This window comes from Chroicocephalus ridibundus, chromosome 1 (genome assembly GCF_963924245.1).
Source record: "Chroicocephalus ridibundus chromosome 1, bChrRid1.1, whole genome shotgun sequence".
NCBI classification, from domain to species: domain Eukaryota; kingdom Metazoa; phylum Chordata; class Aves; order Charadriiformes; family Laridae; genus Chroicocephalus; species Chroicocephalus ridibundus.
Genome location: NC_086284.1, coordinates 12,522,922 through 12,537,587, shown reverse-complemented (window position 1 = coordinate 12,537,587; position 14,666 = coordinate 12,522,922). Strand labels below are relative to the sequence as shown.

Genomic DNA, 14,666 nt, shown 5'->3' with positions numbered 1-14,666 from the left:
GATGAGATTCTGGAAGAGACTGAAAGTCAGCGGAGGACTTTCTGTGCCTCCTGGGCAACGCTGTAGAAACCCTCCAGGAGGCAGAGCTGGAACCTCCAGGCGATGCGGCATCAAAATAGCTGGGGACCTCCTCTCTGCAGCTGGTAGGAATAGGATCTACTCAGCATGGCCCATTTTTTTATCTCTCTTACTCTAAATTCCTCTGTTTTCGTTCATGGGATTTTAGCATACACCGTTAAGAGTGCCACTAAGAGAAATGAATGATGGTGAACGTCATGGACCTTGCCACGGCAATGCAGAGAGGACAACACCAATTAAATTAAATACAGAAACCTTGGCTGTTCTCTTCCGAGCCGAGCCAAAGCGCTGCGCTCCTCACCGAGCAACGCCTGCCACACAGAAATTGTCCCTAGGGAAACCAGTAGGAGCTGAGTTTAGCGAGCAGCCTTTTTTATGGCGAAAGACGGTTTCCGTTACACCACTGGGACTAAAAGCAACTCCGATCCAGTCAGAGCGGCCACCGTTTAACCCTGTGATTTAGCTGCAAGTCTGTGGTGTGTTAGAGTTGGGCTCTAAGTCCGATTCAGCCGTTGCTTCTGTTAATCAGCGTCAGCAGGAGGAACTTAGAAGGCCTAAATGGTTTAGGAGCCTGTCCCATTAATCTGTACAGTTATAACCCACGAAGTTGAGGCAGCTCCTCTCAGTGTCAGCACGGTGTTTTTCCTGGTGGATCCTACACCTTTAAACATTTTCCTCCTCATCGAAGAAAATCTATGAGCCATCCTTCAACCCAGTCTATAAGGCTTGTCCATTTTTTGGATGAAGGCTCCTGAGGAGCTCCAAGAACAGAGGAGGAGGAGGAGGAGGAAGAGAAGGAGGAGGAAGAGAAGGAAGAGGAGGAGGCGGCGACCTCGTGCAGGAGGGGCTGGACCTGGTTCAAGTAAACTGCAAACATGTTACAGCCTTCCATAAAGGGAAAGAAGAGGCGAGGTGATAATGGCAGAAGCGTTTCAGCGGAGGGTATCAGACAAGAATAGACTCGCTGAGTTGACATGGGGCCTTCCCCAGATGTGCTTTGCCAGCTTGCTGAGAGCGAGCTGCTGATGCAGTCCTGATGCTGCCGTCCACGTTACCTCCAAAGTCGGCGGTATTTTTAGCAGGAGGCTCAAGCCACAGTTGCTGGACACAGCGACTGTTGTGACAACACACCCGTATGGAACCCGTCAGCAGCAGGACGTCAGGCCGGGGAAACACGGTCGGCTGCCAGCACTGAAAGACTGAGCTCCCTCTGAGATCACTCGTCCCTTCAGATGTTCCTGGCACCGCCACCCCCACCCCCTGAAGCCCTGCTTTTGCTTCCTCAGCTCCCTCCGTCTCCCAGGCCGTGTTTCCATACCCTTCCCAGCGGAGCCCGTGTGTCCTGGCACCTCCTGCCCGCGCTAAAACCCCATCTCCATCCACAGCTCCGACGGAATTCTGCCGGCAGCCAGCCTTGCAGAAACCTGGGCGCTCCCCAGAGCGAAACGCGAGGGTCCTGCTCGTCTTATCACGGGCAGAAAGAAACGCCCTTTATGAGTAAAGACACGTTCATTGTGAGGATACTTGAAATCTTAACTCTGTGATCAAAGAACGTTAAGTCTCAATGTATTACACAAAAAGAAAAAACAAATACCACCATTCCAGACAAAGCTTTCAATAATGAAGTTAAAACGATGAGGAGCTGTTTATCTTCCCGGGGTCTCCAGTATCATCCTGTGCCCGTTTTCGAGTCGTCCCATGCCCATGCTCCCCCACACCACATCCCATGCCCCAGTTTCCCAGGCCCCTGCTTGTACCAGGCTTGTGTTACTCTGCAACGTGACGCCAGAATCAGAAATATGTTGTTCTGCACAGAAAAAAACTGCTCGTTCCTGGTATCTGTACGAAAAAAATACGGTTATACCGTACAACTCGAAAAGGAGAAACAAAGGTAAAACAAATAAGGCAATGGCCACCCGGTCATGAGAAAACTTGCAACAGCCAAACAAGCCAAACTAGAGCCCCAGGCGGGCCACGAGAAGTTCGGACGCCACAAGCCTGGCAAGTGCTGAGACCCTGCAGAGCTTGCCCTGCCGCCAGCCATGGCAGTACTGTACTGATGGAGCCGTATTGATGGGACAACCTGGGGGACACCCCAAATTTTTGAAAGAATAAGGACAGCTTATATAGCCTTGTATCTAGTCCTGGCAAAGCTGAGAAATGGATGAAATGGACCCAGCTTTTCTTTCTACATTTTCAAACCGTCCCCGTTCAGCCTGATTGGACTTTGGTTTTGCAAATATCCATCATTCGTGTCATCTGTGGTCTGGTAAATGGTAACCTGCCTGAGAAGTAGATATTTATAGAGGATTGGGGTCTGGAGCACAAGTCTTGTGAGGAGCGGCTGAGGGAGCTGGGGGTGTTCAGCCTGGAGAAAAGGAGGCTGAGGGGAGACCTTCTCGCTCTCTACAACTACCTGAAAGGAGGTAGAGAGGTGGGGGTCGGTCTCTTCTCCCAAGGAACAGGCAATAGGACAAGAGGAAACGGCTTCAAGTTGCGCCAGGGCAGGGGAGGCAGATATTAGGATGGAGATTAGGAGAAATTTCTTCACCAGAAGTGTTATCAAACATTGGAAGAGGCTGCCCAGGGAAGTGGTGGAGGCACCATCCCTGGGGGTATTTAAGAGACGGGTAGACATAGCGCTTAGAGACATGGTGTAGTGATGGTTTTTGTCAGTGTTGGGTTGATGGTTGGACTCGATGATCTGAAAGGTCCCTTCCAACCTGGACAACTCTTATGATTCTATGATTCAGAGCGTAACTGCAGGACCCAGCACTTGCCTCTCAGGCAGTGTTATACTCCTATTATTACCAGAATATGGAGAAGCTCTGGCAAAATCTAGCGGCTCTCTCGCGGGTGCTGCTCATTCTGCAGACAACTCTACGCCCCGTTTCAGTGAGGAACACCTACGATGTATGGAGGGAAAATGAGGACATACAACACTGCAGACCGCAATATACCCTTGAAAAGTTGTGCTTACTTAAGAACAGCTTAAGAAAAAACAGCTGTGCATTATGTAATAAAACTGTGAAATGCAAAACCTCATTAAAATTGTGATTAAAATCGCTTAAGAATTGTGCGCTCAACGTTTTGGTACTGCCACTCAACCCCGTTGAAGTTTTTGGCCACTTTTCATTGCACAAGGCCCAGCCGCACTGCGGTCTTCAGGCCATATGCATCAATATAATGGTTCAATGATAAATGCAATAAACTGAATTGTCTGCGTTCTACAGTAAAATATTGTTGAGGAGAAATAACAGGAAAAGAAGAAATGCTGAACAACGCCACCGTGCTCCCCCAGCACATAGCATCAAGGTGAACCTTCATAAAGGTACGGGAAACTGTTATAAAACAGTGATTTAAAAAGATTCAATGCTTTGGCTCATTCAGAGCTGGAGTTGTTGCTTTCTATTAACCTTCAGTCTATTAACCTTCAGTCTATTAACCTTCAGATATTAACCTTCTATTAACCTTCAGTCTATTAACCTTCTAAAGCTGCAATTATTATTTGCACGGTTTTCAATCAAGAGCACACAAACAGAGGACCACCAGCAGCACTCAAGGGGCTGGCTATTGAGTGGAAAGCACTACAACGAGAGCGTGCAAAGTACTGGCTTTCACAATAGTCTCCCCGTAACAAATGCTTAAAGCAAGGAACGAAGCAGGTGCGTTTTAATCCCTTCACGCATACATCTGCTCAAAGTCCCGAGTGCTTCAGGGCCTTCTGAATGAAAAGTTGCATCTGAATCATTGGGCCTGAGCACTCCTTGCGCGCGTCTGACCCTTTCATAACTCATTTCACCTTTCACAAGCTCCTGCAGCAATGAGCTTCACCATATAATCGCGGGCAGTTTGAATAAGCCCTTTGTTTTAAACTGGTATTTTATTAGGCAGAATGGACAGGAACAGCAGTAGTTCCTCCACATGAGGAAAAGGTTTGAGGTCACTGAGGGCTGCTGGCCAGGTGTTAGGTCCTCTTCTGCTGAAAAATACTATGCATCCCATACAGTTCACATTCTCCTGGCCCTTATGAACATGCAGAGATTACGTTATAGGTTATCTGTAGGAGAAGGACAGAATTTGGGTCTGTGGAAAAGTCAGCATAGAGCACCGGTACTGACTGTGATCATCTGCTTTACGGTCTGATGGACAGCTTTGGGACTTTGCTCTTGCAGTGTCTTTCCCTTAATAGATACCCTGAGTTACACAGTCTGTTTTATTTCTATCCCTGTTGTAAAAAAATGCAAATTTAGGTCAGCTGAAGCAATTTAAAAGTTTGACCTGGACTTGACAAATTGCTTCGGCTGAACCAAAAAGCCAGAGAAATCCAAACTCCCCGTTCTAACACCTGAACTGGATGGTTACTGAGAAGATTTATGAAACTTCTTCAGCTGCAGTACTTGTACTTCAGTCATCAGGAGACTTGGGTAGGGAAATGTTAATTTAATTGCTCCACAAAGGCAATCCCTTGATGCATGAGTCAACTTTGGGAAGGGTGGCTAAATTACAGGGTTTTGAGAGAAGCGCTAGCATCACTTAATCCCAAACACTTAATCTTCAGAGGTTTTGAATTAGTTTGAGGTTTCATTAAGCTGAAGATCTGCAGAGCATTTTTTTAGATGGGTCTATTTCTATTTATTGATTGATTGAAAACCACAGCAGAATAACTCTTTTAAATTACTACCTTTTTTGCTGCAAATGAATGCTTGTTGTAACTGGATTGTGTTTATCACTTGCTCAGGGGAGAATGGAGCGTGTACGTTATCCCCACTTTCTAGCCATCACTAAATTGACCAAGTGTTGTGGCTTCCCTTCCAAAGGCAAACCAAAGGTGTTTCAACCAAAAGAGAAGCTGAAATAAACTTCCTGGCTGTATTGGATTTGCAAGGCAAGATGCCATGGGGAGGGCTACGCGGGTGGCCTCTGTCAGAAGCTGCTAGAAGCTTCCCCCAGGTCCAACAGAGCCAATGCCAGCCGGCTGCAAGACAGACCCGCCGCTGGCCAAGGCTGAGCCCATCAGCAATGGTGGTAGCGCCTCTGGGATAACATAGTTACGAAGGGGGAAAAAAACCCAACTGGGCAATTGCAGACAGGGGAGAGGACCGAGAATATGTGAGAGCAACAGCTCTGCAGACACCAAGGTCAGTGAAGAAGAAGGGGAGGAGGTTCTCCAGGCACTGGAGCAGAGATTCCCCTGCAGCACGTGGTGAAGACCATGGTGGGGCAGGCTGTCCCCTTGCAGCCCGTGGAGGTCCGTGGTGGAGCAGAGATCCACCTGCAGCCCATGAAGAATCTCACACTGGAGCAGGTGGATGTGTCCAAAAGAGGCTGTGACCCCATGGAGACCCTACGCTGGAGCAGGCTCCTGGCAGGACCTGTGGCCCTGTGGAGAGAGGAGCCCGTGCTGGAGCAGGTTTGCTGGCAGGACTTGTGACCCCATGGGGAACCCACGCTGGAGCAGCCTGTTCCTGAAGGACTGCACCCTGTGGTAAGGACCCACGTTGGAGCAGTTCGTGAAGAACAGCAGCCCATGGGAAGGACCGACATTGGAGAAGTTTGTGGAGAACTATCTCCCACAAGAGGGACCCCACGCTAGAGCAGGGGAAGAGTGTGAGGAGTCCTCCCCCTGAGGAGGAAGGAGCGGCAGAGGCAACGTGTGATGAACTGACCACAACCCCCATTCCCCATCCCCCTGCGCCACTTGGGGGGAGGAGGTGGAGAAATTGGGAGTGAAGCTGAGCCCGGGAAGAAGGGAGGGGTGGGGGGAAGGGGTTTTAAGATTTGGTTTTATTTCCCATTATCCTAATCTGATTGGATTGGTAATAAATTAAATTAATTTCCCCAATTCGAGGCTGTTTTGCTTATGACGGTAACTGGTGAGTGATCTCCCTGTCCTTATCTCCACCCCAGAGCCTTTCCTTATATTTCCTCTCCCCTGTCCAGCTGAGAAGGGCAGTGACAGAGCGGCTTTGGTGGGCACCTGGTGTTCAGCCAGGGTCACAGAATCTTAGTGGTTGGAAGGGACCTCTGAGATCATCGAGTCCAACCACATAAAAAAAAAAAACAAAACAAAACAAAACAAAACAAAACAAAACAAAACCAAAACCAACACCCACCTACTAAACTCCACACCCACAACCCCACATACAACACCCCACGACAAACAATAATCTTGGGCACTAGAGCATGCCCTGAAGAGCCATGTCTACATGTTTCTTAAATACCTCCAGGGATGGTGACTCCACCACCTCCCTGGGCAGGCCGTTCCAGTGCCTGACCACTCTTTCAGTAAAGTCATTCTTCCTAATATCTAATCTAAATCTCCCCTGCCGCAGCTTCAGACCATTTCCTCTGGTCCTGTCATTACCCACCTGGGAGAAGAGGCCAACAGCCACCTCTCTCCAACCTCCTTTCAGGGAGTTGTGGAGGGCAATGAGGTCTCCCCTCAGCCTCCTCTTCTCCAAACTAAACATGCCCAGCTCCCTCAGCCTCTCCTCATAGGACTTGTTCTCCAGACCCCTCCCCAGCCTGGTAGCTCTCCTCTGGACACGCTCCAGCACTTCAATGTCTTTCCTGTAGTGAGGGGCCCAGAACTGAACACAGTACTCGAGGTGAGGCCTCACCAGTGCCGAGTACAGAGGCACAATGACTTCCCTACTCCTGCTGGCCACGCTATTCCTCATACAAGCCAGGATGCCATTGGCCCTCTTGGCCACCTGGGCACACTGCTGGCTCATGTTAAGCCGGCTGTCCACTAACACTCCCAGGTCCTTTTCTGCTGGGCAGCTTTCCAGCCACTCTTCCCCAAGCCTGTAGCGTTGCTTGGGGTTGTTGTGACCAAAATGCAGGACCCGGCACTTGGCCTTATTAAACCTCATCCAATTGGCTTTGGCCCATCCCTCCAGCCTGTCCAGGGCCCTCTGTAGAGCCTTCCTTCCCTCAAGCAGATCAACACTCCCTCCTAGCTTGGTGTCATCTGCAAACTTACTGAGGGTGCACTCAATCCCCTTGTCTAGATCATCAATAAAGATATTGAACAAGACTGGCCCCAAAACTGAGCCCTGGGGGACACCACTGGTGACCGGCTGCCAACCAGATTTTGCTCCATTAATCACAACTCTCTGGGCATGGCCATCCAGCCAGTTTTTTATCCAGCAGAGGGTACACTTGTCTATGCCATGATTCTCCAGTTTCTCCAGGAGAATGCCATGGGGGATGGTGTCGAAGGCCTTACCAAAGTCCAGGTAGACAACGTCCACAGCCTTCCCCGCATCGAGAAAGCGGGTCACATGGTCATAGAAAGAGATCAAGTTGGTCAGGCAGGACCTCCCTTTCCTAAACCCATGCTGGCTGGCCCTGATCCCTTGGCTGCCCTGCACTTGCCGTGAGAGCTCCCTCAGGATGATCCTCTCCATGATCTTTCCCGGTACAGAGGTCAGGCTCACAGGCCTGTAGTTTCCCAGATCCTCCTTCCGGCCCTTCTTGTAGATGGGCGTCACATTAGCCACCCTCCAGTCATCTGGCACCTCTCCTGTTGACCAGGATTGTTGATAGATAATGGAGAGAGGCTTGGTGAGCTCTCCTGCCAGCTCCCTGAGAACCTTTGGGTGAATCCCGTCCGGCCCCATAGACTTATGCGTGTCCAGGTGCATAAGCAAATCATTAACTACTTCCTCCTGGATTACAGGGGCGTTGTCCTGTTCTCCATTCTTATCTTCCAGCCCAGGAAGCCGAACACCCTGGGGGTAGCTGGTCTGACTATTAAAGACAGAGGCAAAGAAGGCATTAAGTATCTCAGCCTTCTCCTCGTCCTTGGTTGCAAGGTTTCCCCCCGCATCCAGTAAGGGATGGACATTCTCTGTCACTCTTTTTGTTGATGTATTTATAGAAACTTTTTTTGTTGTCCCTTATGTTAATTGCCAGGTTGAGCTCCAGCTGGGCTTTTGCCTTCCTGATTTTTTCTCTGTATGACCTAACACGATCTCTGTACTCCTCCTGAGTTGCCTGTCCCCTCTTCCAAAGGTGGTAAACCTTCCTTTTTTCCTTAAGTCCCATCAAGAGCTCTTTGTTCATCCAGGCCGGCCATTTTCCCCGCCCTTTAATTTTGCGCCTCATGGGGACAGCCTGCTCCTGGGCCTTTAGGATTTCCCTCTTGAAGAGCGTCCAGCCTTCCTGGGCTCCTTTGTCTCTCAGGACTACCTCCCACGGGACTCTCCCAACCAGGGTTCTGAACAGGCTAAAGTCTGCGCACCGGAAGTCCAAGATGGAGGTTTTGTTAATCCCCTTCCTTACCTCACTATGGATGGAAAACTTAACCATTTCATGGTCACTAAGTCCAAGACGGCCTCCGACCTCCATGTCCCCTACTAGCCCTTCTTTGTTTGTGAACAAGGGGTGAGGTGGGTCAACCCACCACGCTGGCACTGTCCCTTTGAAACTTATTTTCTAAAGAAAACTGGCAAAAAAAAAAGAGTTGGCAAACTAAATATCCAAGAGATAAGTTTAATTCTGCCAGAATTTTTTGGAGCCCCAATCCAGGCTGAAGGGTTTGTTTCTCCCAGCTTTGTCATTCACAGGTTGCTTCAGCCGGGTTGAGTGAATGAACTGCGCAAACAGAATCAGGGAAGGCCGGAGTCAGTGATCTGGTGTTACCCATTTGTAAGGAGAGCCTGAAAAATCCCCCCCCGACTTTGAAACGACGGCCAGGCGGAGCTACACAAACACAGCAGCCTCTGGGCTGGGAGACAGCAGCAGTTGCTTGGTTGCCCATCTGCAGAAGAGGAGATACTACTGACTGAAGCAGGGAAGGCAATCTTACAGTAACTGATCCTTTCAATATCAAGAATATGGGATTTTATGGAAATAAATTACTATAAGCCGTTTATAAGTGGTTTGGTTTCCTTCTTTATAAGGATTCGGGTATCACTCTCCCTCAGTAGAACTTTATAGAGGGGAACGGAAATAGATTTAACCTATTTTGTACACTTCTCAGTATGCAATGGGTCCTGATGAATCGTACATCCACACAGAGTTATCAATTAGGTTGAGGGGAGGAACAAAGCAATCGGTGCCAGCTGTGCGTTCAGCCTGACGTGAGCTGTGATTTATTCTTACAGCGTCGAACTGCGCACAGAAACAAGAAGCGATAACGCGTCCCTTTGCAGCAGGAACGTAACGGCACAGAACTTCAAAGGCTAACTGCCACTGAAAAAGTGTGTTTACTGGTGAGACGTTTGTTCATCGATTTACAGTATTAAAGAGATTTCTGTAAATCAGGGAGGAAGCACGCTTCGTCAGATATTTCCTTTTTATGGGGTAATTCCTTCTTTGCCTTATTCTCTGATGATCCTACAGCAGCGACCACTGTCAGCTCCAAAGCTGGCTGCTCTTCACAAGGAAGAGGCACCGGTGGCTTTTTTCCACCGTCCAGAGACCCCACCCCTTCCTTGGGGGCGCATTCAGTCGCTGACCCCAACTGCAGAACTGCAGTTCGCACAAAGCTGTGACGGGGCAGGAGGAGCGGGCGATGCGGGAGAAGGGAAGAAGCAGCAGCGCAGTTCCGTACCAGTCACCGTCGACAGGGTACCGCGTCCTTCAGCTGCACCTTGAGCTACGGGTGGGGAGTTGAAAAACTTAACGGTGAGTGGCGCCAGTCAGGTAGAAGTAAAGAGAACGACAAAAACACTGTCACTGTTCTGGTGTCCTCAGCATCGACCACTCGTGTCCCTTACGCGCGTCCTGACGAGGTCAGTTAAACATTGCTTTTTCCCACAGAAGAGGTAAAGCATGGACTGTGGAAGTGTAATTTCCTCCTCGTGTGCCTTAAGGCTTGATTTGTGAAAAGCAATTTCGCAGTAAATTATGAGCACAACATCCATAGGTACCGAGTCCTTCGTCTTTCCGAGAGGCTTGTTGGAACTGATGCCAATGAAGGCCGCTCTTCTTGGTGGCATATACCCCCCAAAACAACTTCCCAAAGGACTGAAGCAGTAATTTCTGCTTCCCTTGTCGGAATTCAAGGCATATGAGACGAGAACAAGCCTTTCTGTAGCCCAATAATTATCCTGTTTCTCTAATTCTGTCTTTTTTAGTACCGCATCTGTTCTATTCCCCACAAAACGAAAAGGATTTTATTCCCACAACCTGGTGCAATTTATGGTTGTGAGAAGAATTGTAGTATGTTATACATAACAGAAGAAACTGGTTATTATCAGCTCCCACAAACTGGAATGTGATTTAATAAAAGTCTAACGATTTTATTAGTTTTAAAGCATGTAGATGAGAAGCACATTTAAAGGGCAAATGAAGCAAGAATCAATTCTTTTTACAAATTAAACAGTTTTGTACGATTACCCTTCTCGCTCATGCATTTCAGTTTCTCTTGGTAAAAAGCAGCTCCTGATGGGAAACTTTCTTCAGGTCTTATTTGAGGACAGAATAACCTCAAGCCCCAGGGCAGCAGCGACTATGTCCTCCAGCTCCCTCAACCGGGAAGAAGGCATCTGCATGAAAAGAGATCTCCCAGGAAAAAAAAAAAAAAAACATAGGAACAAAAGCTGCCACGGGTTTGGGACTAGTGAAAGCATCAACAGGAGCAGGGAGGTCGGCTTTTGGTTATCCCCACAGTCTGCATCTGCCAAAGTGCGAATTGAGGAGGGAAGGGCACGCTGTCTCTCAGAGGGACGGACGCTCACTCCCTGAGAAAATGCTTTGGGATTTCTGCAGCTCAGCAGCTGTTTTCTCTGATTATCAAGGATGGCAAGTACTACTTTGGCAATCGGCAGGAGGGACAGTATTTTATTTTTTTCAGGAAAAGAAAGCGCATCAGTATAATAAACACTCAGCAGTCCTGCAGAATAGATTATAAAACACACAGACGCCTTTGGTGCCTTATATTAGAAAAGAAATTATCAGAACAAGAAAAATGCACGTGCTGAGCAGTGCTTTAATTTTTCTCTTGAAACGTGTGCTGTGGATCACTGCTACAGGGGAGATTCACAGGTAGCTTGGCCAACAACTGGGTTTGTAATTCTACCTCCAAAATAATGGGTCCTCAAAATCGGCAGATCTTTCAGAAAACTCTAACTGGGGACTGATTCTTCTTTCTCCCCACCTCCACATTTGCTTCCACCTAGGGTTGTTCCTAAAGCTACAGTTTTGTCAGTATCAGAAAAGCAGTAATTTCTAGCTCAGGAGCTCTTTGATACACAGAGCTCCTTCTCACCCCACCTGTACGCTTGCACGCAGGCAGAAGGTTGGAAACTCCGCCAGGCGGGCACTCAGGAGAGACGGGGACGCTGTCATAGCCCGACTACAGCGCCTTTCAGACTTTGCTATTCGGCTGGGCTTTTCCAAGCCCTCATCCTACGCTACTTCTTCCAGCGTCTCTGCTGCTGCCTGCACGGTGAAGGCTGCAACGGAAATCTGCCTCTTGACTTCTTCCCAGGCTCCACGCTGATCTGCTTGGCTTTCAATGTCAAACATGGCATCATAGATCCCCGGGAAGGACTCTCCAGCGTACTTGTTGTGACTGCTTGGAGCAAAGATGACATGTCTGTGGGGAAAGAAGGAAAAAATGTTAGGTATAGTAAATAAAATGACCATTAGCGGTGTGCGCGTTCATTGTAGGGAACTGTATGTGTGCTACATAACGCACCTATGGATCCTGTGAAGATCAGAATTTACTAAACACGGAGGAAATCTACCTGTACCTGTCTTCAAAAGGACAGGAGGAAGCAGCCCCATTGGCACAAGCTATGGGAAAGGGCACAAATTTAGGACAGGTAGCCATCTCCTTGGGAAGAGACGCCGAATTTGTCTAATTAGGAAACAAAATCATGTTAAATGCTCAATAAATCTGTTGAACTAATGTGACATTCTGGAACAGGGAGTAAAACTAGTTATGGGTGCGCAACGAGAAGTGGAACAGAAACCTCAAAAATAACTAAGCAGTTGAAGGATGGTCAGCAGATCCGGGAAAAGAATGTAAAAAGAGGGGGGAAAAAAAAAATCTATGGGAGAATTCTTGAGAAAAGCATGAATTCTTCAGAGAAGAAGAGATCATGTTGGAACAGAACTGTGCAAAAATATCAATTTTATTGTTGGTGGGTATTTTCTTAAATAATGAATAGTTTCAGATCTGCTTTTAAATTGATTTTGTTCAGATGAATTATCAAAGCACATTTGTATCATGGGAAACAGTCCTCCCAAATGGAAATAAACACTAAAACTACATTAATAAATGCAAGGAAGTAAAAAATAAAATTCTGGACTTCTCTCTTCACCTGACCCTCACCACACATCTGTTCTCATCCTCCTCGCCTTTCTACTCTACCCTCGTTTCTGCTTTCTTTCCATACAGTTGATGCTCTACTGAACACTTTGTGCAGATTTAAAAGAGCACGCGGTAACAGAAGTAGTACTACGCACCTGCAAATAAAAGTCACAGAGTATGATGGCTGAAAAAGCCAGAGCGCCAGACCCAAGAAGAGGAACTAGGCACCAAAAAGCTGATGACACAAAGCTGGGGGGGCGGGTGGCTGACACACCAGAAGGCTGTGCCGCCATACAGAGAGACCCGGACAGGTTGGAGAGTTGGGCAGAGAGGAACCTTATGAAATTCAATAAGGGCAAGCATAGGGTGCGGCACCTGGGGAGGAATGACCCCCTGCACCAGTCCAGGTTGGGGGCTGACCTGCTGGAGAACAGCTCAGCTGAAAGAGACCTGGGAGTCCTGGTGGGCAACAGGATGACCATGGGCCAGCAATGTGCCCTTGTGGCCAAGAAGGCCAATGGCATCCTGGTGGGCATCAAGAAGAGTGTGGCCAGCAGGTGGAGGGAGGTCATCCTTCCTCCTGCTCTGCTCGGCCCTGGGGAGGCCGCATCTGGAGTACTGGGTCCAGTTCTGGGCTCCCTGGTTCAAGAAGGACAGGGAACTGCTGGAGAGGGGACAGCAAAGGGCTACCAGGATGCTGAGGGGACTGGAACAGCTCTCTGATGAAGAAAGGCTGAGGGACTTGAGTCTCTTTGGTTTGGAAAAAAGACGACTGAGGGGGGACCTTATCAACGCTTAGAAATACTGAAAGGGTGGGTGTCAGGAGGATGGGGCCAGGCTCTTTTCAGTGGTGCCCAGCGACAGGGCCAGAGGTAACGGGCACAAACTTGAGCATAGGAAGTTCCACCTAAACATGAGGAGAAACTTCTTTCCTGTGAGGGTGGCAGAGCCCTGGCACAGGCTGCCCATGGAGGTGGTGGAGTCTCCGTCTCTGGAGACATTCAGAACCCACCTGGACACGTTCCTGTGCAACCTGCTCCGGGTGACCCTGCTCTGGCAGGGGGGTTGGACTAGATGATCTCCACAGGTGCCTTCCAACCCTATGATTCTATGATTCTATGACAAGACTGGTGCAGCCAAGGAGTTCTCCTTGGAGGTTGTAAACAAATTCCGCTACTCACTGGATTGTTCCTTAAATCAGAGTCTGCTGAGGTATAATTCCTATACGAGGCCTATATAGAGGATGGGGTTCACCCGCAACAATACAGTGCCTCAGACAGCTGCTCAAGAACCTTGTTGCCTCACCTGTAAAACTTCCTTCCTGGTAAGCCAAGAGGATCAATGAAAGCTCTTTCTATAAACATCAGCTGATCGTTCATGATTCGCACTGCGACTGGACTGCAGGAAATGGAGAGAAAGACATTTCACACAATGAAGAAACATGACTTCCCAGTTTCATTGAAACACTTTTCCTCCCCATTGGAGAGAAAAACAAAATGACAAAGATGGTCTACAGTTTGCAAAAGGATGAGGTTTTGCAAGGAGATATTCAATACATCTTATATTAATGCATTAAGATGTCTGTGTCAGAAAACTCAACTACAAGATTTCAGACTATGCAAAATCAGATGGGAGACTTTCTGAGAGTGTCAGACACTTGTTTAGTACTAAATGGCACTAGAAGCATCTCACTTAACAGAGGGGAGAGGAAGGCTGAGATTTAGGTCAAGATGAAGATTTTGGTGTCCACCCATAAGTCAAGTGTCCAAACTCCTGATCTAATCTATACAGTAACATAGTAAGGATGGGATACAGTTGCCTAAACACAACTATCTCACAGAATCGCAGAATGGGTCGGGTTGAAAGGGACCTTAAAGATCATCTAGTTCCAAGCCACCTGCCCTGGGCAGGGACACCTCCCACTAGACCAGGTTGCTCAAAGCCCCATCCAGCCTGGCCTTGAACACTGCCATGGATGGGGCACTGACAACTTCCCTGGGCGACCTGTTCCAGTGCCTCACCACCCTCACAGTAAAGAATTTCTTCCTGAGAGCCCATCTAAATCTACCCTCCTTCAGTTTGAGGCCGTTACCCTGTCTCCTATCATTACACTCCCTGATAAAGAGCCCCTCCCCAGCTTTTCTGTAGGCCCCCTTTAGGGACTGGAAGGCCACTGCAAGGTCTCCTCAGAGCCTTCTCTTCTCCAGGCTGAACAACCCCAACTCTCTAAGCCTGTCCTCACAGCAGAGGGGCTTCAGCCCTCTGATCATCTTCATGGCCCTCTGCTGGACCCATTCTGGTCCCTGTATCTGGT

The 14,666-nt window shown here is 48.5% G+C and overlaps 1 protein-coding gene across 2 annotated transcripts in view; it reads right to left on the bottom strand.

Annotated features, from left to right (window-relative positions):
- Window positions 1-11,003: 11,003 nt before the first annotated feature.
- The window catches only part of LOC134513006 (N-acetylated-alpha-linked acidic dipeptidase 2-like), a 37,822-nt gene continuing 34,159 nt past the window's right edge, over window positions 11,004-14,666 (bottom strand). For both annotated transcript variants that reach the window (XM_063328996.1, XM_063329006.1), the window contains 2 exons: window positions 13,658-13,750; window positions 11,004-11,632 (listed from right to left, as the gene is read on the bottom strand). In XM_063328996.1, the coding sequence (XP_063185066.1) occupies window positions 11,443-11,632; window positions 13,658-13,750 (283 nt within the window). In that variant the 3' untranslated portion in view covers window positions 11,004-11,442. The remainder of the gene's footprint in view (window positions 11,633-13,657; window positions 13,751-14,666) is intronic.